We start from the raw sequence: 27,484 nt of genomic DNA, 5'->3' as shown, positions 1-27,484 counted from the left end.
AATAATCTTTGGGTTTGAATAAGGACACCACTTTCTGAAGCTATTGTAAAAAATAATTTCACTTTTGTTTATTTATACTGAAGGAGAAGATGTTTCATGTGGATGTGCCCGGTAAGTACAGACATATGAATCATAAACTAGGTCAACCAATCTGCAATCTGACAGTTAAGCAGCAAATTCCACCTGAGAATCCTGACCCGTCCTCCAGCTCAAGTTAAACTAGATGCATTCTAATGTTGTGATGTCACTCCTGTTTCATATCTTCTTTCCCCTCTGTCTGTCTCACCCCTCAGGTGTGGCGCGGTGCTTTGGCCCGGATGCGCTGCCGTAGGATGAGGGCCATATACAGCATCATGCGCTGTTACAAACGCTACAAAGTGAAGGCGCACTTCTGGGAGGTGGAGCGCCGCTTCGCTAACGTGCGAAGTATGAGCGATTATGGGCGGAGCTTAGAGTGGCCCCAGCCTCCAGCAGCACTCAGCCGATTCCACAAGATCACTGTAATTCTGTACAAGAGGTGAGAACAGCACTCATATTCAACTGTAATTAGCTAACCTGGACGTAGCTAACCTGTGGCTCCTTCAAGCTCTCCTTCCAATTGACTTCTACTACTACCACTACTACTTTTGCCTTGTAATGTTAGCAGATTGAGAAGGGATGAGTACCTTCAACAGTGTTGCATTTAATTTTGCACTCTGATTTCCAAATATAACATGGTCCCTGGCTGCAGATTAGCCGCTATAACTGTTAGCATCAATGAACTTCATTTGACTGCAACCAAATGCTATGAGTGACGCCACAGTCCCTTAGTCCACTTCTATTTCATAGTCTATGCTCACATCAGATTAATATGTGTAACACTCTATCAATCTGACACAGCTCTTGCTAAAAGAAAAATCAGGAAAAGGTGGAATGTGAATTTGATTGGCTGTCTTGTCACCACAGCCAAACAATCAAATGTTTGTTAATCCAGTGTACTTAAATGATTGTTTATTTTCAGGTGGTGGGCTCGACAGGTGGTTAAAAACATCCCCCCCTCAGACATGCAAGAGGTTCGGTCTAAAGTAGCTGCCTTCTCTGCTCTGAGTAAAGAAAGAAAGGACTGGGGAATACCAAGAGCCTGGGAGAGGGACTACCTCAGTAATGTAAGGCACACTGTAGTCTAGGTACATTATATTGATACTTTGCAGTGACATCACGCTGAGTGTGTTCTGTGTGTATATCTCTGGGAGAATGTTCATCAGTTACCATGGCCATACAAAATTAATTTAAACAGCACATTTTCCGGAGTTTGATTTTCAACAAAAATGGTGAGAGTGACTAGCAGAAAAACTGGTGGCTAATGCTAGCTAGCTTGTGACTGTAATGTTATCTGACAGGGACTTGTTTAACAGCACAAATTAGCTCACCTGTTGTAGACCCAACTAAGTCACTTCTTTCTGGTCAGATTGTGTTTAAACAAAGCTCAGATTAAAGTCTAACTTTACTAACAGAAGTTCAGACAGAGCAGTGCCTCCAGTTAGCTTTATATTGACGACATCAGCAGCAAAATATTAATAAGCTTTTTTATGACGGCCTGCCAGCTCATTGACTCTATGGAGATGTTATTGCTTGGACTGGGTTGTTAAACACATCTTTCATCTCCATGATTAGCAGATGGCAGCTGCTTATCAAGTTACAGGAGCCGGGTCACCTTTCCACAAATCTGACCTGTAACTCGGCCTGATGGTGCTGTGCTGCAGATTTAGTGGATATAGCTAGTTTAATGCCCTACTGTGGAATTTGGCGTGCAAGCAATAATATTACAGTGGAAACAAAGAGAGAGAGAATTAAAAACTGCATTCACTTCATTTATTGGAGTAAACACCATAGTGACCTCATGGTTGTTGATTTTTTTTCCAATTTTAAATCTAAAACACATGACTGAACTGTGGCAGTTAATTTCACATGGACGAAATTTGAGTTCTTTCTAATCTGAGTTTGTTTTGGTCCAAAGTGTCACACGGGACTGAGTCAGGGACTTAGACTCACGAGACTCAGATCAACCTACTGAAGTTTAGAGAGTTTGTATAGCACATGTGAAGGAGGGATAAAGGGAGGGAGGAGGGAGAGAGAAGAGAGGGGGAGAGAGGGAGAGAGAAGGAGTAATGGGGGAGGCGGAAGGGAGAAGAGAGAGGAAGAGAGGTTCATAAGAAGAAAGAGGGGGTATGTGGAGGGAAGAGAGAGAGAGAACAGCGCGTGGGAGAAAAGGAGCGATGGGGGTGCAAGAGAGGTGAGAGAGATAGAGACTGAGAGAGGGAGAGAGGTGGAGAAAGGGACAGAAACTAGACCAGGTTTGGTTTAAACGACACTGAAACTTTTAAACTGTAAAACGAAGCACCTACTTTATACTTTAGACCAGATCTGGGACTGCACCAGAACTGTTCAGCTAAAACAAGCTATGGTGCTGTTTGGGAACTGTTCTAGTCTCTGGTGTAGTGCTGGTTTAGTTCTGGTTTAGTCCTGGTTTAGTCCTGGTTCAGCCCTGGTTTAGTCTTGGTTCAGTCCTGATTTAGTCCTGGCTTAGTCCCGGCTTAGTCCTGGTTCAACCCTGGTTCAGCCCTGGTTTAGTCCTGACTTAACCCTGGTTCAGCCTTGATTTAAACCTGGTTTTGTCCTGATTTAGTCCTGATTCAGCCCTGATTTAATCCTAGTTTAGTCTTGGTTTAGTCTGTGGACTAGTCCTGGTTCATTTCAGATTTAGTTCCCTCTTCAGTTCTCTTTTTAATTGTGAAACAGGAAATAGGACTAACTCATAATAGTCCTGGTGTTCCTCTAGTGTTTCTTTGGTGTTTCTTTGGTGTTCCTCTGGTGTTCCTCTGGTTTTCCTCTGGTGTTCCTCTGGTGTTTCTTTGGTGTTTCTTTGGTGTTCCTCTGGTGTTCCTCTGGTGTTCCTCTGGTGTTCCTCTGGTGTTCCTCTGGTGTTTCTTTGGTGTTTCTTTGCTGTTCCTCTGGGGTTGAGAGGGGAAAAAAAGGGAAAAATACCTCACGTGTGTATTTGTATATCTTAGTTTTTTTGACATGTCTGTTCCAGACCAGAGACAGTCCTCAGACCTGCTCCGGTTACATCCAGTTTTATAAAGAACTCAAGAACAAAAACGAGTTCAACCAAGTCTTGTTCTCTGCATTCTGTCGCAAGGTAAGGACTAAACCAGGACTAAACCAGGACTTAACCAGGACTAAAGCAGGACTAAACCATGACTAAACCACAACTAAACAGGCACTTAACCAGGACTAAACCAGGACTAAACCAGAACTAAACCAGGACTAAAGCAGGACTAAACCATGACTAAACCATGACTAAACCACAATTAAACCAGACACTTAACCAGTACTAAACCAGGATGAAACCAGGACTAAAGCAGGGACTAAATTGGGACTAAACCATGACTAAAGCAAAGCCTTAATCAGGACTAAACCAGAACTAAACCACAACTAAAAAGCAACTAAAGCAGGACTAAAGCAGGACTAAATCAGGAGAAAACCAGGCACTAGACCACGCACAAACCAGGACTAAAGGACTAAACCAGAACTAAACCAGGTCTTACCTTGGTTAAACCCTTTTTAGTTATTAATCCAGAACAATACATATTTGTGCAACAGTATTGCCAAGCCCTGTCGGAGGGGTCTTCAACTTGCACCTCCGTGAGAGCTTTTCCCTGACCCCAGGGGAGACTGGGGACATGGACTACAAGTGGGCCATGTTCTCCACCTCTATTGTCAATGCGGCTGCTCGTAGCTGTGGTCGTAAGGTCTGCGGTGCTTGTCGCGCCAATCCCTGAACCTGGCAGTGGACACCGGAAGTAAGGGATGCCGTCAGTCTGAAGAAGGAGTCCTATCGAGCCTTGTTGGCTCATGGGACTCCTGAGGCAACTGATGAGTACCGGTGGGCCAAGTGTGCCGTGGCGGTGCCGTGTGGCCATAGAGGCAAAAACTCGGGGTTGGGAGGAGTTCGGGGAGGCCATGGAGGAGGACTACTGGAAGACCTCAAAGAGATTCTGGCACACTGTCCGACACCTCAGGAGGGGGAAGCAGCCAACACTGTTTACAGTGCGGGTGGAGAGCAGCTGACCTCGACTGGGGATGTTGTCGGGCGGTGGAAGGAATACTTTGAGGATCTCCTCAAACCCACCGTCATGTCTTCCGAGGAGGAAGCAGAGAGTGGGGACCCGGAGGCAGACTCGCCCATCACCCTGGCTGAAGTCACCGAGGTGGTTGTCAAGCTCCTCAGTGGCAAGGCTCTGGGGGTGGTCGAGATCCGTCCTGAGTACGTCAAGTCTCTGGATGTTGTGGGGCTGTCTTGGCTGACACGTCTCTGCAACATCGCGTCGTGGTCGGGGACAGTGCCACTGGACTGGCAGACCGGGGTAGTGGTCCCTCTGTATAAGAAGGGGGACTGGAGAATGTGTTGCAATTACAGGGGAATCACACTCCTCAGCCTTCCCAGTACCCTGGGTTCTGGAGAGGAGAATCCGACCAATACTCAAACCTCGGATTCAGCAGGAACAGTGTGGTTTTCGTCCCGGTCGCGGAACTGTGGCTGGAGGGGGTCTGGTTTGGGAACCACAGGATCTCATCTCTGCTGTTTGCAGATGATGTTGTCCTGATGGCTTCTTTGAGCCAGGACCTCCAGCAGGCACTGGGGCGGCTTGCAGCCAAGTGTGAAGCGGCTGGGATGAGAATTAGGTCCTCCAAATCCGAGGCCATGGTTCTTGACTGGAAAAAGGTGGCTTGCCCTCTTCTGGTGGGTGGTGAGTCTTTGCCTCAAGGAGTTCAAGTATCTTGGGAAGGATGGAGCGTGAGATTGACAGGTGGATCGGTGCAGCGTCTGCAGTGATGCGGCCGCTGTATCCATCAGTTGTGGTAAAGAAGGACCTGAGTAAAGTTGAGGCAAAGCTCTCGATTTACCAGTCAATCTACATTCCTACCCTGACCTATGGTCATGAGCTCTGGGTAATGACCGAAAGGACAAGGTCGCGGATACAAGCGGCTGAAATGGGTTTCCTCCGTAGAGTGGCCAGGCACACCCTTAGGGATAGGGTGAGGAGCTCGGTCACACTGGAGGAGCTCGGAGTAGAGCCGCTGCTCCTACATGTCTAGAGGAACCAGTTGAGATGGCATCTTCTCAGGATGCCTCCTGGACGCCTCCCTAGGGAGGTGTTCCAGGCATGTCCCACTGGGAGCAGGCCCCAGGGAAGACCCAGGACATGCTGGAGGGACTATGTCTATCAGCTGGCCTGGGAATGCCTTGGGGTCCCACCGGAGGAGCTGGAGGACCTGTCCGGAGTGAGGGAAATCTGGGAGTCCTTGCTTAGACTGCTGCCCCCGCTACCCGGCCCCGGATAAGTGGAAGAAAATAGATGGATGGATGGATATAGCCAAGTTTTTACTATGACAATTTTCTCTTTTTTTTTCCTGAAAATTTGATCAAATATCAGTATAGACTTTCAATATATTCCCCAAATATCCAAAGTGCCTTCAAATATTTGTGTTTTTATGAAAATACAACCAGTAACACCAACAATGTCATACTGTTTTCATTTAGGTGAACCGCTTTAATAAGAGCTCGGACCGTGCTCTGCTGCTCACTGATAAATACATCTACAAACTGGAGCCAAAGCGACATTTTAAGATTCTGAAGAGGGTGCCACTGGACATGGTCAGTAACACGTGGACTTGCCTATTTCAAACCATGTAAATGACATTGGCTATTTTCAGTGATTTCAGACATTTGAGTTCAATCTTTTGAGGTCTGTTCGGGGTAGAAACATGTTCAGAGCAGGTTTTAGTCTGTGGGTCGCTCTTTGTCCTCTCTGTGTCCTTTCCTCCCCCTCTTCCTCTTCATCTCTTCCTCTTTTCCTCATCTCCTCCTCCTCCTCATTTTTCTAATCTCTTCCTCTCCTCCTCCTCCTCTTCTTTTCCACCTCTCCTCCTTCTCATCCCTTCCTCTTTCCTTTCTCCTCATTGTTCTCACCTCTTCCTCTTCCTCTCCCCCTCCTCCTGTGCCTCATCTTTCTCAATTCTTCCTCTCTTCTTCCTTCTCCTCATTTCCTCCTCTCCTCACCTTCATTTTCATCTTTCTCATCTCTTCCTCTCTTCTTCCTCCTCTTCTCTTCCACCTTTCGTCTTCATCTCTTCCTCTCTTCTTTCTCCTCATCTCCTCATCTTTCTCACCTCTTCCTCTCGTCTTCCTCTCCTTCTCCTCCTCTTACTCATCTCTTACCCTCGTCTTCATCCTCTACTCTACTAGATTTTAGACTTATTTATTGGAGATAAATAATCCATATTGTCCCTTTCAATCTCTTTCTATCTCTGCCTTTCTCTCTGTCCTCTCTTCCTTCTCTCCTCTCTTCCCTCTCTCTGCAGTATATGTAGATATATATGTAGCTGGTTGTATCTAGGTCAGTGGTGGTCCTCTGTGACTTCGTCACGTGATGCCACACTCCTATTTCTCACCTCCATCTCTCTCCATCTCCCTGTCTCTCTAGCTCTCATCTCTCTCCCTCCATCTATTCCCTTTTCCACTCTTCCCTCTGTTTCTTCTCTCTCAACCCCCCTCCTCCTCTCTCTCCCTGTCACCTTTCTCTTCTCTCCCTCCCCTCCCCTCCCCTCGTCTCTTCCTTCTTCCTCCCTCTATGTCCTCTTTTCTCACTCCTCTCTACCTTCACCTTTCTCTCTTTCTCTCTCTGTCCCTGTTTTTCCTGCCATCCCCCTTTCACCTCTCGCTCATCCTGAACATAATCCCAGATAAACGAGACATTCAATTCATAGCTTCCAAACATAAACGTGATCAAATGTGATAATCCTGGACATGTTTTTGCGAAATGAAAACCAACGCAGCATGTCACTGAAGAAGAGGAGAGTGAGGAAGAGGAGGGTGAGGAGAAGGATGAGGAAGAAGAGGATGAAGAAGAAAATATAGAGGAGGATGTGGAGGATGAGGCTGAAAAGGGGGATGAAGAAGAGGGGTGTGTGGAAGAGAAGGATGAAGAAGAGGGAGGATGGCTTCTTGACATAAAACATATCTATCTCCTTGGAGAATGCTCTGTGTGGCTTTAACTTTCTTTTTCCATGAAATCAAGCACCTTCAACTGACATTTTAGTACATTGTGATGATTTTGCAATGGGCCTGTAAATCCTTATGTTTTGACTGACCTCCTGTCTTCTGTCTGCAGCTGACCGGTGTGAGTGTGACCTCCGGGGCTGACCAGATGGTAGTGCTGCACAGTTTCTCTCAGGATGATTTCTTGCTGTGCCTGCAGGGGGGGCTGCTGAGTCCAAACCAGGACAGAGTGGGAGAACTGGTGGGCAGCCTGGTGCACCATTTCACCAGGTAAGACCCCAAGTCCTGCTTAGACTAAGGTTAGACTGGGTCCTAGTTTAGTCCTAGTTTAGTCACTATTTATTCAAGGCAAGACAAGTTTATTTGTATAGCACAATTTGTACACAAAGTAATTCAAAGTGCCGTACAGAATAAGAAAGAAATTAAAATCACAGTAAAACAAATCAAAACATGAAAAATCATCATACAGTCAACATTAAAAGTTAACATTAATAGAGAAGAATCCAGAATAAAAATCTTTCAGTCATATGCACACCTAAACAGAATCGTTTGAGTCTGGATTTAAACATTGCCAGAGTAGGCCTGTCTCACATCTTCAGACTTCAGACTTGTACACAAGCAGAATTGCTTTAAAGTCTTTAAAAGCTGCAGATGTTATTGATTTGATGTGGCTGTTAAAGTTCAAGTCTGAGTCCATTATTACCCCTAGATTTCTAGCCTGATTTGAAGGTTTTAGAGAGAGACACTGGAGTTGACACTTTCTCTATGTTTCTGTGGGCCAAAGACTATGACTTTGGTCTTGTCTGAATTTAGCTGAAGAAAGTTGTTTTGCATCCACACATTGATCTGTTGGACGCAGTGGCAGAGTGAATCCACCAGTCCATATTCACCTGCTGCCAGTGAGACATAGATCTGAGTGTCAACTGCATAGCTGTGGGTTAGAGTCTTTATCCCCTCTCTGTTTCTTACCCTCTTCTCCACCGCCTTTTCTCCTCTCTCTCTATCTTGTCACACCAACTGCTTCACCTGTTTACTCTTTCTTTCTCTCTGCCCTCTCTTTCTCTCCTGTCAAATCACATCCCTCTCCTTTTCTCTCTCTCTCTCTGTCTCCTCCTCTCAGTAAGGAGGTTGCGGTTCAGACTCCTGATCCCCTCTGTTCTCCTTTCTCTTTTCCACCCTCTCTCCTCCTGTCTGTCCTGTCACATCACATCCGTCACCTATTCCCACTGCTCTCCCTGTCTCTCTCCCCGTGCCCTTCATTTTTTCTTTCTCTCCCTCCCCGTCTCTCTGATCACACCAACTCTTTTACCTGTTCACATCTCTCTCTCTTTCTCTCTGTCTCCTCTTCTCACTGAGGAGGTTGAGAGCTTGTCTCCTGATCTCTGGAGTGTGTTTTCTTTGTCGGTTTTATGAGGGCACGTTTGGCCTGTCTCTTTCATGGCCGTGCGCTTGGAGCAGCTGGGACCCTGGGCAGCGGCAGGCATCTTGGTGTGCTCTTTGTGCTTCCATCTGCGGCTGTAGAATAGAGCAGTGACCTCAAAACAAAGTGAGGGTCAGAATGTTTCTCTACCCCCCCCCCCCCCTCCTCCTCTCTTACTCTCTCTTTCTCTTACTCCTCCTCTCTCACTCTTCTTCCTCTCTGCTGCCAGTCTTTTCTCTTCTCTTTTATCTTTTTACACACATGGCTTTATATCCTCCTGTCCCACACTCCACCTCTCGTTCCTTCCTCACCCTCTCTCCTCGTCCTCTCCCTCTCCTTCTCTTTCCCTTACTCCTTCTCTCCTCTCCCTTCCTCTTTTTCCTCAACTTTCCCTGTATCTCTCGGCACACGTGGATGTTTTCCTTGTCCTTTCCTGCTCTGCTCCTCCTCTTCTGGTCCCCATCTTCTCCTCTCTTCTTTCTCTAGGTACATGACCTTATTCCCCTCTCTTCCTCTCCTGCACTCATTTCTCTCTTCTCTCTTTAACTTCACATGCTTCCTTCAGGCGGCTTTTTCCAGGAGTTTCCCAACAAAAACCTGACCACATGAAGTTTTATCAACTTATACTTTATGAATGGATGTATTGTAAAGTCAGATAAGATAAGATAAGATAAGATATGCGGTAACACTTTAAAATACGGTCCGGGACTTACGGTGGTAGTTAGTAGATACTTGACTGGTAGTTACGGTGGTACTTACAGTGGTAGTTTGTGGTACTTACAGTGGTACTTATAGTGGTACTTACAGTGGTACTTATAGTGGTACTTACAGTGGTAGTTTGTGGTACTTACAGCGGTACTTATAGTGGTACTTACAGTGGTACTTACAGTGGTACTTACAGTGGTACTTACAGTGGTACTTATAGTGGTACCAGAAGTGATACTTAGACTAATAACTACTGGTACTAGTACTGGTACTTACTGCAAAATCATATGAAGTGAATGGTATTAAAGAATATGGTGTTATTAGGCATATGAATCTTTGATTTCATTATACGTTCATAGAAAATACACAAGACAAAACACTGTGAAAACACAAACACTTTATTATGACAAATTTCACATTAATACGACAATCAGATTTAAAAGAAATTTCCAATAATGACAATAACAAATAAATGACACGTTTTAAATGAACATGACAGTGATACATACTGTAAAATATCAATACTTTAACTGCTATTTTAAAGCGAGACATTATGGTACTTGCACTATTAATTACTGGTACTTACTGTAGTTTATACTGGTAATTACTAGTACTTTCCGTGGTACTTACTGCTGTATGTACTGGTAATTACCATAATAGTTACTATGGTAATTACCAGTACATACAGCAGTAAGTACCACGGAAAGTACTAGTAATACTATTTATACTGGTAATTACTAGTACTTTCCGTGGTACTTACTGCTGTATGTACTGGTAATTACCATAATAGTTACTATGGTAATTACCAGAACATACAGCAGTAAGTACCACGGAAAGTACTAGTAATTACCAGTATAAACTACAGTAAGTACCAGTAATTAATAGTGCAAGTACCATAATGTCTCGCTTTAAAATAGCAGTTAAAGTATTGATATTTTACAGTATGTATCACTGTCATGTTCATTTAAAACGTGTCATTTATTTGTTATTGTCATTATTGGAAATTTCTTTTAAATCTGATTGTCGTATTAATGTGAAATTTGTCATAATAAAGTGTTTGTGTTTTCACAGTGTTTTGTCTTGTGTATTTTCTATGAACGTATAATGAAATCAAAGATTCATATGCCTAATAACACCATATTCTTTAATACCATTCACTTCATATGATTTTGCAGTAAGTACCAGTACTAGTACCAGTAGTTATTAGTCTAAGTATCACTTCTGGTACCACTATAAGTACCACTGTAAGTACCACTGTAAGTACCACTATAAGTACCGCTGTAAGTACCACAAACTACCACTGTAAGTACCACTGTAAGTACCACTGTAAGTACCACTGTAAGTACCACTATAGGTACCACTGTAAGTACCACAAACTACCACTGTAAGTACCACCGTAACTACCAGTCAAGTATCTACTAACTACCACCGTAAGTACTGGTAAGTCCCGGACCGTATTTTAAAGTGTTACCAGATATGCCTTTATTAGTCCCACAGGAAATACCAGTATTGCACCCCACAGTTAAAGAACAGAAGGAAAATGCAATAAAACAAGATAATAGATAAATAGTTTAAAATAATTTTTAAAATATACTTAAAAATAAACTAAAAATAGACTCTAATATAACATCTTCGTAAAGTGACTTAAGTATTGCACATAGGTGTGATTGAATGACACATGCTCAGTGTTAACAGTGTTCATTGTACAGTCTGACAGCAGCAGGAAGGAAAGACCTGCAAAACCTCTCCTTCACACAGCAAGGGTGAATCAGTCGGTCACTGAAGCTGCTCTCCAGGGCAGACAGAGTGTCCTGCAGGGGGTGAGACTCATGGCCCAGTATAGAAATGACCTTAGCCAGGACCCTCCTGTCCCCCACCTCCTGCACTGAGTCCAGAGGACAGCCCAGTACGGAGCTGGACTTCTTGATGACCTTGTCCAGCTTCTTCCTCTCCCTCTCTGTGATGCTACTGCTCCAGCAGACCACACCGTACAGGATGGCTGATGCCACCACAGAGTCATAGAAGGTCTTTAGGAATGATGCCCTCCCATCCTCCTGTGTCCCTGGGGTGTTACACTGAGATGGAGGCAGGTCAAATTGTGCAAAAATAAAAATAAACCCTCTTAAATCTAAAGATGACGTCAGTCCAGACCTGATCCTGGTCTTGTGATAGTCCTGGTTTAGATCTGGGTCATAGGAAAATCTCACTTCTCTCTTGTCACATCACATCACTCACCTTTTCACTCTCTCTCTCCTCATCACGCTCTCCTCTCTCTCTTCTGTCACATCACATCACTCACCGACAGACAGATTTAGTCCTGGGTTAGACCTGGTTTAGTCCTGGGATAGACCTGGTTTAGTCCTGGTTCAGACCTGGGTTAAATTTGGTTTAGTCCTGGGTTAGACCTGGTTTAGTCCTGGGTCAGATCCGGTTTAGTCCTGGGTCAGACCTGGTTAGTCCTGGGTTAGACCTTGATTAATCCTGGGACAGACCTGGTTTAGTCCTGGGTTAGAGCTGGTTTAGTTCTGGATTAGTCCTGGGACAGACCTAGTTTAATACAGGGACGGCCCTGGTTTAGTCCTGGGTTAGACCTGGTTTAGTCCTGGTTTAGTCCTGGGACAAACCTGGTATAGTCCTGGGTTAGACTTTGTTCTGTCCTGGTTTGTCTTGGGTTAGACCTGAATTAAACCTAGTTTAGTTTTAGGTTAGACCTGGATTAAACCCGGTTTAGTCTTGGGTTAGACCTGGATTAAACCTGGTTTAGTTTTAGGTTAGACCTGGATTAAACCTGGTTTAGTCTTGGGTTAGACCTGAATTAAACCTGGGTTAGTCTTGGGTTAGACCTGGATTAAACCTGGTTTAGTCTTGGGTTAGACCTGGATTAAACCTGGTTTAGTTTTAGGTTAGACCTTGATTAAACCTGGTTTAGTCTTGGGTTAGACCTGGATTAAACCTGGGTTAGTCTTGGGTTAGACCTGTATTAAACCTGGGTTAATATTGGGTTAGACCTGGATTAAACCTGGTTTAGTCTTGGGTTAGACCTGGATTAAACCTGGTTTAGTTTTGGGTTAGACCTGGATTAAACCTGGTTTAGTCTTGGGTTAGACCTGGATTAAACCTGGTTTAGTCTTGGGTTAGACCTGGATTAAACCTGGTTTAGTTTTAGGTTAGACCTGGTTGCAGACCTGGTTACATAAATTATTATAAATACAGCGGCACACTTTACCTCGTCAGAAATGATCAAGCAAAACATTTTTGGATTTGATTTTTGGACTGACACTGAATCTTGGCTCTATGTCTAAACAACATAACAAAAAAATAAAACATTTGAAAAACATTTTTATTTTGCTCTATTCCTTTGTTGATTTTCTCTTTTTTTTTCAAATGTTTGTTGTCCTTTAGTATCTGTGTCACGTTTGGCTCAGACAGAAACAGCAGTGTCACATGAACTGTTCAAAGCTTTGGCTCTGAGTCAAGTCTTGTGATGTGGAAATCCTTCTACAACTCTTCAAACCTGACCTGTTTCAGACCTGATTCAGTCCTAGTTCAGTCCTGTCTTTGACCTGGTTTAGACCTGTTTTTGTTCTGGTTTAGACCTTTTTTAATATTGCCCTGGTTTAGTCTTTGGATTTGTCCTGATATAACTGGACTGGGTTTTCCTCTTCAATCCTGTCCTGGTTCAGTCCTGGTTCAGTCCCGGTTCAGTCCTGGCTCTGACCTGGTTTAGACCTGTTTTTCTCTTTTTCCTTGATGCTGTCGCGCTTTAATTCTGGTTGAATTCTAGTTCAGGTTTTGTTCAGTTCCTAGTCCTTGGTGCTGACCTGGTCCAGTCCTGGTTCAGTTTAGTTCTGGTTCAGTCCTACTTTAGTCCTGGTTCAGCCCTGATTTAGTCCTGGTCTACTCCTCGGTCCTGACTTAGTTTAGTCTTTGGTTTTGACCTGGTTTAGTTCCTGGTCTGACTTGGGCCGCTGCTTTTGGGTCAATGAAGGTGTCAGCACAGCATGAATAACCTCTCACTGGTTTAGACCTGGTTTAGTACTGCTTTAGTTCTGGTTCAGTCTTGTTTCAACCCTGGTTCAGTCCTGGTTCAGTCTTGTTTCAATCCTCGTTCAGTCCTGGTGTAGTTATGGTTCATTCCTGCTTCAGTGCTAGTTCAGTCCTAGTTCAGTTCTGCTTCAGGCCTGTTTTAGTCCTTGTGTTGCATTCAGGGGCACTGGTACATTTGTGTTACTGGGTCAGTGAACGCATCACTGCTTCAGAAATAGCCCCTCCCTGTGAGACTGTCCTGGATGAGCCCAGTCCGATCGTCCACTCACAAAATGTCAGCCTACTTTTCAGAGTTTAGCCAAAAGCACACGGTAACAGCGACAAGCTAACAACGACAAGCTAACAGCGACAAGATAACTTAAAACTTATAAAGGAAATGTGTTTGTTTCTTAATCTTGTTAATTTAAAGAAGACAGATTTTTTTTCTTCTTTTTCTGGATAAACTGGAAAAAAGTGGGCTGTAAACATCCTCTCACATAACTGACCTCTCTCACCCCCTTTCACTCCATTTGCTTTGCCCTTCTCTCTCCCTTTCCCTTCTTTCCTCTCACCTCACCCATCTCTCTTTCTTTCTCCTCTCCTTTTATTTACTTCCTCATCCTCATTTCACCCACCTCTCCTCTCTCCTCCCTCTCCTGTCTTCACTCCTCCCTCTCTCCTTCCTCTGCTCTTTTGCTTTATCCTAACCACCTCTACTCCCTTGCTCTCTGTCTTACTCTTTCTTACCACTCACTGTGCTCTCTCTTCTCCCTCTGCGTCTCTCTCTCTTTCTCCTTCTTACCACTCCCTCTGCTCCCTCTCCTCTCAACCCCACTCCTCCCCACCTTTCTTCTCTCTCTCTCTGTCTCTCTCCTTTGTCTCTCTCTCTCTCCTTTGTCTCTCTCTCTCTCTGTCTCTCTCTCTCTCTCTCTCTCTCCTTTGTCTCTTCCACACATGCATGTGTTTTGCTGTCTTTCATTCAGTCTTCCTTGAGGCTATGTTCAGTCATCCCTCGCTCACATGCTCCTCTCTTAGACATGGTTTAGCTCTAAAGAATAACCTCCTTTTCACACGTTGTCTTCACACATGAGAGGCCATAGCATCCGGCCTTTTCCACCCCCATTAAAGCTCAACACTGGGACTTTTTTTGCATTTGTCTTTTCTAAGAAACACACCAAAATGAATGAATGAATGAACCAATTTAGATCTAGGTGTTTTTTGACTTGATTGAATGTGTGTTTGCAGTGGAGCATTTCTTATGAAAAGTGAGATATAATATAGTTATAAAGTATGTGCAAATATTTTTATTTTATCCGCCTGCACCACAAAGCTGCTCTGTGATTGGCCTGATCTCCGAACTGTCAGATAGCAGTCAATTCATGCTACGAGTATGTTTGTGCCCATACTTCTTCGTGAAGATTCACTGTTGGCACTAACACGTACTTGTCACAAACGTTCACACTTTTAGTATGGCGATGCTGGGACTGACCGAGCAGTGACTCAGTTCAAGAGTCTCTGTGGTTTGATCCCAGCTCTGACCATGTGTGTGCTGTTGTTGTGTCCTTAAGCAAGTCACTTTACCCACATTCTTTACGTCTGAAAGTGAGTAAGTGATTGGCCACTGGGGCAGATGGTGCACATTGGCATGAGCTCCACAGTGGAAGTTTTCTGGTTGAGGGAGTTTGTCACCTGTTTCAAATTCATTTTGGTGTCGTAACGGCGGGGTTGGGGTGGACCAAAGACGTGCAGGACTCGGGACAGGTTTACAGTGTTTTATTTACAGTTAGTGAAAAGTACAAATAATAGTTCAATAATCCAACAAGAGCCGTGGGCAGGGCGTGAGCAAGAGCCAGGGGCACATCAGGGAAAAGCCGGGATGGGAACAGGAGCGGGACGCAGACCAGACTGGGGCCAGAACCAGAGGAAGCCAAGCCAGAGCAGACAGGAGAGCAGGAACCGGAGCCGGGACATGGTACTGCCGGGGTCCAGGACGAGACAGGGAGGTGAAGGTAAGGAGTAGACAATACCAGGGCTGGAGCACGGAGTCAGGAACAGGGCCAGAAGCCAGGAGCTGTGGAGGTCAGGAGAACCGGAACCTGGGAGGCAGTAAACTCCAATTAGCATCAAAAAGGACAAGAGACAAAAATGCAAAAACATCCATCCATCCATCCATCCATTTTCTTCCGCTTATCCGGGGCCGGGTCGCGGGGGCAGCAGTCTAAGCAGGGACTCCCAGACTTCCCTCACCCCGGACATGTCCTCCAGCTCCTCCGGTGGGACCCCAAGGCGTTCCCAGGCCAGCCGAGAGACATAGTCCCTCCAGCGTGTCCTGGGTCTTCCCCGGGGCCTCCTCCCGGTGGGACATGCCCAGAACACCTCCCTAGGGAGGTGTCCAGGAGGCATCCTGAGCAGATGCCCGAGCCACCTCAGCTGGTTCCTCTCAACGTGTAGGAGCAGCGGCTCTACTCCGAGCTCCTCCCGTGTGACCGAGCTCCTCACCCTATCCCTAAGGGTGCGCCCGGCCACTCTGCGGAGGAAGCCCATTTCAGCCGCTTGTATCCGCGATCTTGTCCTTTCGGTCATTACCCAAAGCTCATGACCATAGGTGAGGGTAGGAACGTAGATTGACCGGTAAATCGAGAGCTTCGCCTTCCGGCTCAGCTCCTTCTTTACCACAACGGACCAATACAGCGACCGCATTACTGCAGACGCTGCACCGATCCGCCTGTCAATCTCACGCTCCATCCTTCCCTCACTCGTGAACAAGACCCCGAGATACTTGAACTCCTCCACTTGGGGCAGAGACTCACCACCCACCCGGAGAGAGCAAACCACCTTTTTCCGGTCGAGAACCATGGCCTCGGATTTGGAGGAGCTGATTCTCATCCCAGCCGCTTCACACTCGGCTGCAAACCGCCCCAGTGCCTGCTGCAGGTCCTGGCTCAAAGAAGCCATCAGGACAACATCATCTGCAAACAGCAGAGATGAAATCCTGTGGTTCCCAAACCAGGCCCCCTCCGGCCCCTGGCTGCGCCTAGAAATTCTGTCCATAAATATAATGAACAGAACCGGTGACAAAGGGCAGCCCTGGCGGAGTCCAACATGCACTGGGAACAGGTCTGACTTACTGCCGGCAATGCGAACACAGCTCCTGCTCCGGTCATACAGGGACCGGACAGCCCTTAGCAAAGAGCCCCGGACCCCATACTCCCAGAGCACCCCCCAAAGGACACCACGAGGGACACGGTCGAATGCCTTCTCCAGATCCACAAAACACATGTGGACTGGTTGGGCATACTCCCATGAGCCCTCGAGGACCCGATGGAGAGTATAGAGCTGGTCCAGTGTTCCACGACCAGGGCGAAAACCACACTGCTCCTCCTGAATCCGAGGTTCGACTATCGGTCGGATTCTCCTCTCCAGCACCCTGGAATAGACCTTACCGGGAAGGCTGAGGAGTGTGATTCCCCTGTAGTTGGAACACACCCTCCGGTCCCCCTTCTTATACAGAGGGACCACCACCCCGGTCTGCCATTCCACAGGTACTGTCCCCGACCGCCACGCGATGTTGCAGAGACGTGTCAGCCAAGACAGTCCCACAACATCCAGAGACTTGAGGTACTCAGGACGGATCTCATCCACCCCCGGAGCCTTGCCACCGAGGAGCTTGCCAACCACCTCAGTGACTTCAGCCAGGGTGATGGACGAGTCCGCCCCTGGGTCCCCAGTTTCTGCTTCCTCCTCGGAAGACGTGACAGTGGGATTGAGGAGATCCTCAAAGTATTCCTTCCACCGCCCGACAACATCCCCAGTCGAGGTCAGCAGCTCTCCACCCGCACTGTAAACAGTGTTGGTGAAGCACTGCTTTCCCCTCCTGAGGCGTCGGACGGTTTGCCAGAATCTCTTTGAGGCCGTCCGATAGTCCTCCTCCATGGCCTCCCCGAACTCCTCCCAACCCCGAGTTTTTGCCTCTGTGACTGCCCGAGCCGCGGCAACGCTTGGCCTGCCGGTACTCATCAGCTGCCTCAGGAGTCCCACGAGCCAACAAGGCTCGATAGGACTCCTTCTTCAGCTTGACGGCATCCCTTACTTCCGGTGTCCACCACCGGGTTCGGGGATTGCCGCCGCGACAAGCACCACAGACCTTACGACCACAGCTACGAGCAGCCGCATCAACAATAGAGGTGGAGAACATGGCCCACTCGGAGTCCATGTCTCCAACCTCCCCCGGGATCAGGGAGAAGCTCTCCCGGAGGTGGGAGTTGAAGACCCCCCTGACAGAGGGCTCCGCCAGACGTTCCCAGCAGACCCTCACAATACGCTTGGGCCTGCCAGGTCTGTCCGGCTTCCTCCTCCGCCAGCCGATCCAACTCACCACCAGGTGGTGATCAGTTGACAGCTCAGCCCCTCTCTTCACCCGAGTGTCCAAGACACGCGGTCGGAGGTCAGATGACACGACAACAAAGTCGATCATCGACCTCCGACCTAGAGTGTCCTGGTGCCATGTGCACCGATGGACACCCTTGTGCTCGAACATGGTGTTTGTTATGGACAAGCTGTGACTAGCACAGAAGTCCAATAACAAAACACCGCTCGGGTTCAGATCGGGGAGGCCGTTCCTCCCAATCACGCCCCTCCAAGTGTCACTGTCGTTACCCACATGGGCGTTGAAGTCCCCCAGGAGAACAACGGAGTCCCCGGTTGGTGCACTGTCTAGTACCTCTCCCAGGGACTCCAAGAAGGCCGGGTACTCTGCACTGCTGTTTGGCCCGTAGGCCGACACAACAGTGAGAGACCTGTCCCCGACCCGAAGGCGCAGGGACGCGACCCTCTCGTTCACCGGAGTGAACCCCAACACGCAGCGGCTGAGCTGTGGGGCAATGAGCAAGCCCACACCAGCTCGCCGCCGCTCCCCGCGGGCAACGCCAGAGAAATGGAGAGTCCAACCCCTCTCAGGAAGTTGGGTTCCAGAGCCCAAGCTGTGCGTGGAGGTGAGGCCGACTATATCTAGCCGGTAACGCTCAACCTCCCGCACAAGCTCAGGCTCCTTCCCCCCCAGCGAGGTGACATTCCATGTCCCCAGAGCTAGTCTCCATGTCCGGAGATCCGGTCGTCGAGGTCCCCGCCTTCGACTGCTACCCGGATCTCTCCGCACCCGCCCCTCATGGCTCCTCCCGCAGGTGGTGGGTCCACGGGAGGATGCAAAAACAGACCAGGTATAATCACATTGACACGCGGACGGTCTGGCACCGAGTGTCTTCTCCCAGCTCCTCTTAATCACGGCAGGTGGTGGTGATTACCCTGATGGGACACAAGTGCGCTCGGGAGGAGCCGAGGGCTCCGCCCAGCTCCAGGTACAGCCAGGTGAGGGAGGGGGGAGAGCACACGGGAGGCAAAAACGGAGCAGAGATACGTGCCTCATGACATTTGGTGAAAAAACTGAGACAACAAAATCAAAATGACAAACTGCTGTAGACAGCAGAATGGCTGGTGCCTCACTCGTTTGCGTTCTTGTACTCATCTGCTGTCATCTCCACAGTGAATGAGAATGAAAGACAAACTTTGTATTTCAAACAGTCCTGCACAGCTGGACTACAGTCATTCCAGGTTTGTCTGAGTGTATTTGAACAGGACAGGTCTAAACAAGGGCTAAAACAGGACTAAACCAAGACTAAACCAGGACTACTTTGAACCCTGCCTTTGAGTAATATTTTATCACAAAATATTTTACAATTTTATCTTTTCCTATTGTCTCCACTCACACATGAAACAGTAGGTGGTGTCTAAACCCTGGATTAATGCTACAGTCATTGGGTTCATAGTGGAACTGTCTATTTAAAGCCTTTTGTTTGCCACAGTTCAGCCCTGAACCCCAAAACCCAATCCCCATCTGATCCTTATCCTCCAGAACAGGTGCAGACTGACTTTGGTCCAGAGGGATTCAGACACATCCTGGACTAAGACCCCACAGCTGTGCTGTACTCAGCCAGAGAGGAGGCTCCAAACTGGGGTCGAAGTCATAAGTCTCCCCCTTCCCCCCAGTACATCCAGTATCTCCAAAACTCTCATAACTGTCTCCAAATAACTGTTCATTTCTGACCCAGAGATGAGGTTACTATCTGAGGTAAAATTCTCCGGGCTTTTAAAACCTCCAGTAGGGTACATTGAGGGTACATTCTTCACACTCCTTGCTGTCTCTGTCCCATGTTTAAAGGGGATATCCTTCAAATGTAACATGAGCCAAGAATTAATCTGTAAGTACAACATAGCACATTGTAGTTTGAGCTCCAGAAAACAGGAGGTGAAGAGGAAAGGGTCAGAGAAAATAGCAGATAGGGTCAGATGGAGCAGAGGATGCAGTGGAGAGGGTCAGATGGAGCACATGATGAGTCAGAGGAGCAGAAAATGTGGATGAGAGGATGCAGAGGAGAGGGGCAGAGGGAGCAGAGGATGCAGAGGAGCAACCCAGAGGAAGCAGATGAGAAGGTCAAAGGAGCAAAGGATGCAGAGGAGATGGTCAGAGGGAACAGAGGAGATGGTTAGATGGAGCAGATGGAGCAGAGGAGAGGGTTAGATGGAGCAGAGGATGCGCAGGAGAGGGTCAAAGGGAGAAGAGGATGCAGAGGAGTGTTGTTACATAAATTTTTCATTATATAATCTACAATAACTTTGGATTTCAAATAACTGGAAAGAGCTCAGTGTAAATCCTGTTTGACGTAGGTTCATTTTCATCCAAATCACTTGGCTCGAAATATAAAAATATCCTCTCATAATTATCACATTGTTTAGATCCTGGTTCGAACATTTCTCTGTTATTGCTCTGGAGAGAGAGGTGTGAATGAGACCCAGCCAGCTCAGCCCTCTGGGTCCTGCTCACACAGACACAATACCAATACTAAAAATAATGTTCCACAGTATAAGATCAAATCATGCCATGCTCAGAATGCATAAGGTCAGTGAGGAATTCCTTTGGACCACTGTTTAAAATGAACTAGTTTTGTCTTTTCACATTTTAAAGCACAGAAAAATTAGGTACAGATATTATGTATATGTATGTTTTATAAAGTGGCGTAGTAGTTAAAGAAAGACTGTACAACTAAAAATAATGTTCCATAGTGTGACATCAAAGTCATCTATCTCCATGGAGACAAGCAAGTGACATCATCAGGCCAAGTTACAAGACAGGGGTCAAATTTCTAAAGTTTAGGATGAATTCTTCTGTGGAAGTGTACAAAAACACAAAACACTTTTACACAAACAGAAACTCAAAGCTCATTTCTTTTTTCCTTTTTTTCCCTTCATTTAAGATGGATAAAAAATAATGATGTTACAGGCATGTGAATGAAAAGGAGCAGAAAGAAGTGTAAACTTGTAATATCTGCTCCCTTATCACACACACACACACACACACACACACACACACACACACACACACACAAAACATGAACGGTTCCAACTTATTGAATCTGCATGGCTTTATTTACAAGTAACTGATTTAAAGGTCCTATATTACACATCATTGACTCTTGTTGGCTTCAGGCCATGATACATTTACCTTTAGTTTAGTAGAGATGGGCAATTCCAGGACTGAAATGATCCAAATGATTCTAGTGAAGCAAAAGATGAAGTTTAAATCTGTCAACTGGACAAATCATAAGAGTGAAGATGTTTCGCTGCTCATCCATGTCGCTTCTTCAGTTCTGGTCAGATTGCTGGTGGCCACTGCCTTATATCTATCTGAGGGGAGGGCCTAACCACACTGAAACTGTAAACAGCTATTGTCTCCAGTTTCAGCTGGAACTACCCTATTCAGCCCTTAATGACCCTGCTATTGTTGTCATTGTTCTGGGTCTGAGGATGGTGTTATAGATGAGGGAGAGATGATGTCTTAGGCCCCCATGCCTGTTTAAGGAAGGATTCTCTTTCCTAACAAAAATAGCTTCTTTAACTCCTCTCTCAAACCATTTCTTTTGTCTGGCTAAGATTTGAACTTCACTATCTTCAAAGGAGTGGTTAGTGTCTTTGAGATGGAGATGCACGGCGGACTGAGGTCCAGAGGAACTCTCCCGCCGGCACATCCTCTTATGCAGTGGCTGTTTAGTTTCTCCAGTGTAACGCTCACTGCACTCTTCCCTATACTGAATGGAGTAGACACATTACTTTGTTTATGGTTCGGGGTTTTGTCTTTTGGGTGAACCAGTTTTTGTCTTAAAGTGCTTGTGGGTTTGAGATTGAGACTTCCTCTGCCCACAACCCTACATACGCACAACAATTTTCCATAAGTATACAAAAGCATGATACAAACCATATTGAGCATTAAAGCGTTGTGTTCTTTGTCCTTTAGGGTGCGTAAGGTCCCATTCCCGGTGAATGTCTGCAGCTCCTCTGTCCAGCTTCACATGAGAGGCAAACCCAAAACTGTCACCGTGGAAACCAGACCCTCCATCAACATGGCTGACTTCAAGAAGACCAAAGACGGGTTTATACTTGTCTGTCCGGCAAACTGACTCAAACTACTACCACCAAGTGTACTGGAAACTGTATTAGAGGGGCTGAGGTCGTTAGAATTAAAGGCCCAAAATGTGTGTCCCTGCTGAGGGGGATAGAGTATCCAGAAATTGTACTCAAATAAGAGTAATGTTACTTTAAAATAATATTACTGTATTTTCTGGACTATACGTTGCTCCGGAGTATAAGGCGCACCAGCCAAAAATGTGTAATAATGAAGAAAAAACCATATATAAGTTGCACTGGACTATAACTTTATTTATTTTACAAAATCCTAGACCAAGAAAAGACATTTTATCTTTAAAGGCAAGTTCTAATAATAACAATAAAATAGAGAATACGTGTCTGGTAAGATATTAACAGTTAATGAGATAACTAAAGCATAAAAAACAAGCTAACAAGTTTACTCTGGATCTCACTCCAAATCACTAAATCCACTGAATTCTTCTTCCTCTGTGTCGCTTCTGAACAACTCCTCCAACTCGGGAGGTAAATGAAGCACCGCTTCTTCTTCTGCCTGGCTGTCATCAGACTCGGCAGAATACCATTTTCTTTTAGGGGCATTTTTGTTCAGTCTTTCTCAGATGGCTTTTAAATTACCATAATGTTGAAATTTTAAATGTTTAGTGGTGTGCAGTGGAGTGCACTCGCGCAGATGTCAGTGTGACAATAATGAAAAGGTGAAATTATATATTTTAATAATTTCACATATAAATCACATCTGAGTATAAGTTGCACCCCAGGACAAACTATGAAAAAAGTGCAATTTATAATCTGGAAAAGTAGAAATGTAAAGTAGTGGTCCATGAAATTACTCAAGCAAGAGCAAAAAAGTACTGTGGTCCCTCGCTATATCATGGTCCACCTTTCGTGGCCTTGCAGTTTTGCAGATTTTTTTTTTTACATGCTTCTTTTTACAGTGTATGAACGTGCATTGTGTTGGGCATCCTGATTGGCTAAGGGACTGTTGACCATTGTCAATTAGTCTCCTCTGTGCCGTGTCTCCTGTACAGTTCAGCCAAATTTATAAATGTTGGATCACAATGTAACTCTGAAGTGCTGTAAGTTTGCAAGTTTTCTCCCCAACAAAACTCACAATGTCGATGAAATGTTCTGCAGCAACAAAGGCGCCTACGAAGGTTTGAACTTTGAGAGAGTTTAAACAAGAGAGAAATGTGAGAAAATGTTAATGCCTGTCTGAAAAAAACTGTATAAAGTGTGTGGTGAGGGGTTTTACAGCCTTAAAACATATATAATAATTGTAAAAAATTTAACTGACTACTTCGCGGATTTTGCCTATTGCGGGTTATTTTTTGAACGTAATCCCTGCGATAAACTAGGGACCACTGAATTTAAGAAATCTACCGCTCTAGTAAGAATAACTTAAAGAGTAACTCTCGGGACATAACATCTGATTTAAGTTAAAGTTAACGGACAAAACATTAAATAATGCACAAAATCTGACACTTTAAAAGGATAGATACAAAAATGAAACAAACTGAACCATATCTGAAGGAGCCGTGCAAGAAACACAAATATTAGCTCATTTCTTAAACATAAAGTACTCCCCACCTCTGTGCCCGGGTGGATGCCTTTTCCAATCTCACCAATGCACATGCTCAAGTGGTGCAGTGGGTAAAAATGAACCCTCTCACTAGAAGGCTGTCAGTTCAAACTCTTCCCATTCAAACTCTGTAACTGAGTCCCTGGTCAAGACACCTTGATTATTTGCACTGTGTTGTTGCAGTAGATAAGTGTTAACCTTGTCACCAGAAGGTAGTCAGTTCTCCCTCGTACATTGTCTTCACCTCTGTTACACACTCCAGCCTCATTAATGTGGCTAACTGCAAGAGGAAGGGCATCTGGCATAAAAATCTGCCAATCAAAGTTCCATCCATCCATCCATTTTCTTCCGCTTATCCGGGGCCGGGTCGCGGGGGCAGCAGTCTAAGCAGGGACTCCCAGACTTCCCTCACCCCGGACACGTCCTCCAGCTCCTCCAGTGGGATTCCACGTCCCCAGAGCTAGTCTCCATGTCCGGAGATCCGGTCGTCGAGGTCCCCGCCTTCGACTGCCGCCCGGATCTCTCTGCACCCGCCCCGCATGGCTCCTCCCGCAGGTGGTGGGTCCACGGGAGGACGGCCCCACGTCGTTCCTTCGGGCTGGGCCCGACCAGGCTCCGTGGGGGAAAGGCCTGGCCACCAGGCGCTCGCTGCCGAGCACCCACCCCAGGCCTGGCTCCAGGGTGGGGCCCCGGTAACGCCAGTCCGGGCGACGTAACTGGCCTTGATCAAGGCCAATCAAAGTTAAATTTTATATTTTAATATCATTTTATCTCTTAATTCTGTGACCGCTATTGTAGGCATTTTTTTCACATTTTAAGAATTGTTCCAGGATATTCCATATCTTGTTTTTAGTAGAATAACACAGTATTAATGATTTGAAAGCAATTTTGTAATATGTTGTTTTAACTAGACTCAGTGTTGATGGGTCCGATTGTTTCTTTTCACAAATGTAAAAATGGAGGAATTATTCTGTAGAAAATAAATTATTCAACCTTATTAAAAAATCTGCTGTGTCTTTCTTTCTCTACACTCAGTTAAAAATGTTAAAGGAGGTATTTTACTTCTCTGGGGTATTAACTGCTAACACATAACATAACATGTTTCCTTTTATTGTTTTGAAAATGCCGTATTCATCCAAAACAATGTACTGTATTAACATGTTTTATAAGTTTCAATTTTCGTTTTTGACGTTCACCCTTCCCTTTACTCCCTGCGCTAACTCCCCCTTGAGAGCGCTAACACACTTGTTTTATATCACGTTTTTGTATTTTTATGGTGAATTGTCATGTGAGTATGGTTGACATTGGCTTGTGGGCGGAGCCTTGTACAGGATTGTACAGCTAGCCATAAGGAGGGTTCAGACAGGGTCTGGAAGAGATCGCTAGATTACTCAAACATAAATGAACGACATAAAAAGCCACTCAAATCTTATAACACGGTAGAAAGCTCCAAAAATGATCATGATAATGATCAGTCTCGCTCATAACAATATAAAATAAATATTTTAAAATACATGATTAAACTTAAAATAATAAAAATATAAAAAATAATATAATACATACGTAAAATAATATAAAAATAATATAAATAAACATAAAATAAATCAAATAATATAAAATATTAATAGATAAAATAGTATAAAATATTAATAAATAAAATAATATAAAATATTAATAAATAAAACAATATAAAATATTAATAAATAAAATAATATAAAAAATAATAAAAATATAAATAATTAAAAAAATATGTTTTGAATGTAGCATTACAAAAGATATGATTACTGTGTCTGAGTTGAAAGAGAGGATTCAAATGTGGAAGTTTAAATATCTTCCTCTCTCTTTTCTCTCTATTCCTTTCTCTTGGGGGGTAAGCTTTTCAATTCAATTCATTTATTTTTGTAACGCCCAAAATCACAACAACAGTTGTCTCGAAGGGCGTTCATGTTTTGGTTGATGGGGGAAACCGGAGTACCCGGAGGAAACCCATCCAGACACGGGGAGAAACATGAAAAACTCCACACAGAAAGGCCTGGTGACCCGGGGATCGAACCAACCTTCTTGCTGTGAGACATGAGTGATGGCACTCAGTCACCGTGCCGCCAAGACACAAAAAACAAAACAACAGGAAGAATCAGACACAACAGGAAAATCAGACACAACAGGAAAAATCAGACACAACAGGAAAAATCAGACACAACAGGAAAAATCAGACAACATAAGAAATCGCAAGCTCTCACAAGTGTTTTACTTCTGCTTACTCCTTTTGAGCATTGTACAAAATTTGGGATTTGGATGTACACTGTTTTTTTTTATTTTTATTATGTCTGCTCAAATAAACAATATTCATTCATTCATTCACTCTTCTCTCTTCTCTCTATATCTCCCCTTTCTCCTCTTCCAGTCCTTTTCTCTGACCTCTCTCTAATCCTCCCTCTCTTTCCCATCTGTCATGATGCCTGCGATTCCTGTGTTCTCTCCCCCTCCCCTACCTGTCTGTCCGGAGCTGGGCAGAGTTCCTGACTCCTCCCGCACGCACCTGGACCACATCAACACAATTACCTGCACCTGCTGCCGAGTATATGAGGGCTCGGCAGAAGACACTCAGAGCCAGGACCATCCGCGTGTCAATATTCCTGCTCTTGCTCGTTCCCGCTCCTGCCTCTGCGCTCCAGCTCCGGTACAGTCGACCCTCTGCTTGCCTCCTGCCCTGTCTTGCCTCCGGCTTGCTTCCCAGTCTCCGGATCACTCCTGCTCAGGTCTTCCCTGGTCCTGTCCTGGTCTCGTCGTGCTCCGGTCCCTGGCAGTCTCCGCTCCCGCTCCGGTCTTGGTTTTCCTGCTCCTGCCCTGCCCAACGCCTGTCTGGTCTGCCTCCCGCTACCTACGTCCCGTGTGTGATAAATGAACTGTCTTTTGCACAAATTGTAAATAAACACTGTCAACTTGCCCCGAGTCTGCACTCCTTGGTCCGCACCTGCACTAGCCGTTACAACATCATCTCTCTGTAACCCTCTCCCTTCAGAGAAGAGCGTTTCATATGAGACACCAACCAGACAGTAACAAAACATACTATTCTATGAAAATAAAGTAAAGAGGTCATTAGCATTTTTTTTTACAATAGTCTATACAACAGCAAATAACTGAAAATGTGGCACAGCTGAGATAGAACAAACATTAGTGCAGTTTTAACTGAGGTGACTTCAATCAAACATTATTATTAACATAAGCTCACTTTTTCATTGTGGAGCTCCATCTCCCTGTGTGCCACTGAGCTGCAGGTCCTCTGCAAATGTCTCCAAATGTTTTTAAACGTGTAGCTCCAAACACCAAATCAATCAGTTGCAAGCAAAAGTCATTGCCAACAGTACAATTTGCAGCGTTTCTCTGGAGCTGTGAGCCACGGGTACCGTTCATGGTGGCTCGTCTGAAAATGACGGACAATCCCTTTTCCTTGCTGGGACAGGTTAGCTAGAATAGGAGTTGGCTGACCTCTTTTCAACACACACAACACAAGCTAGCTGAAATATAATTGGATAAAAACTCCACCACAATAAACAACATTGGAAGCGACTCAATGAAGTAGATATACTATGACATAAAGAGAACAGAGATTTAATTTTATTTTTTAGATATTTATGAAAATAAAATAAATAAAAATGTAAGTACATTTACTTAAGTAACTTTGAGACACCATACTTTTACTCCTACTTGAATAATGTTATAGGGTTCTATCAGTTCTGCAGTTCTGAGATATTAAAAGTTCTGACCACCAGAATCAGGAAAGGATTTTCCTTTTTTGACTAATCCAAAACAAAGCTAAACCCTGCAAATTCTTCAAAATCTAAAGGTGAAATCAATCAATCAAACTTTATTTGTATAGCACTTTACAACAGCAAAAACTGAACCAAAGTGCTTTTCAAGTGTATTAAAATGTAAAAACAATAGCAAAAGTGAAAAAAGATTCTATTTTGACAAAGCCGTGATCTTGAACTGAACCATTATTCTAAGGATAAGATAGACAATGTAACAATACTCATACTTGAGTAATATAATGCACAATGTAATAGTACTCTTATCTGAGTAGTATAACACTACTGCCACTGCTACTGCTACTACTAGTTTGAATATTCATCTCTGACATCACAGTATTACTCTGTAC

The 27,484-nt window shown here is 45.1% G+C and overlaps 2 protein-coding genes across 3 annotated transcripts in view; both read left to right on the top strand.

The window, feature by feature from the left end:
• Positions 1-18,928, top strand: part of LOC117393383 (cell division control protein 42 homolog) — a 274,271-nt gene extending 255,343 nt beyond the window's left edge. Inside the window, exon 6 of the mRNA XM_033991502.2 lies at positions 18,912-18,928. The gene's annotated coding sequence lies outside the window, so the exon portion shown is untranslated. The remainder of the gene's footprint in view (positions 1-18,911) is intronic.
• Positions 1-24,109, top strand: part of myo1g (myosin IG) — a 61,368-nt gene extending 37,259 nt beyond the window's left edge. For both annotated transcript variants that reach the window (XM_055225347.1, XM_033991540.2), the window contains exons 17-22: positions 294-517; positions 1,001-1,145; positions 3,074-3,178; positions 5,585-5,698; positions 7,215-7,372; positions 21,598-24,109. In XM_055225347.1, the coding sequence (XP_055081322.1) occupies positions 294-517; positions 1,001-1,145; positions 3,074-3,178; positions 5,585-5,698; positions 7,215-7,372; positions 21,598-21,760 (909 nt within the window). In that variant the 3' untranslated portion in view covers positions 21,761-24,109. The remainder of the gene's footprint in view (positions 1-293; positions 518-1,000; positions 1,146-3,073; positions 3,179-5,584; positions 5,699-7,214; positions 7,373-21,597) is intronic.
• The last annotated feature ends 3,375 nt before the right edge of the window (positions 24,110-27,484 follow it).

This window comes from Periophthalmus magnuspinnatus, chromosome 11 (assembly GCF_009829125.3).
Source record: "Periophthalmus magnuspinnatus isolate fPerMag1 chromosome 11, fPerMag1.2.pri, whole genome shotgun sequence".
Taxonomy (NCBI): Eukaryota; Metazoa; Chordata; class Actinopteri; order Gobiiformes; family Gobiidae; genus Periophthalmus; species Periophthalmus magnuspinnatus.
Note: the sequence above shows the minus strand (reverse complement) of the source record. Positions and strands in the feature narration are given on the sequence as shown.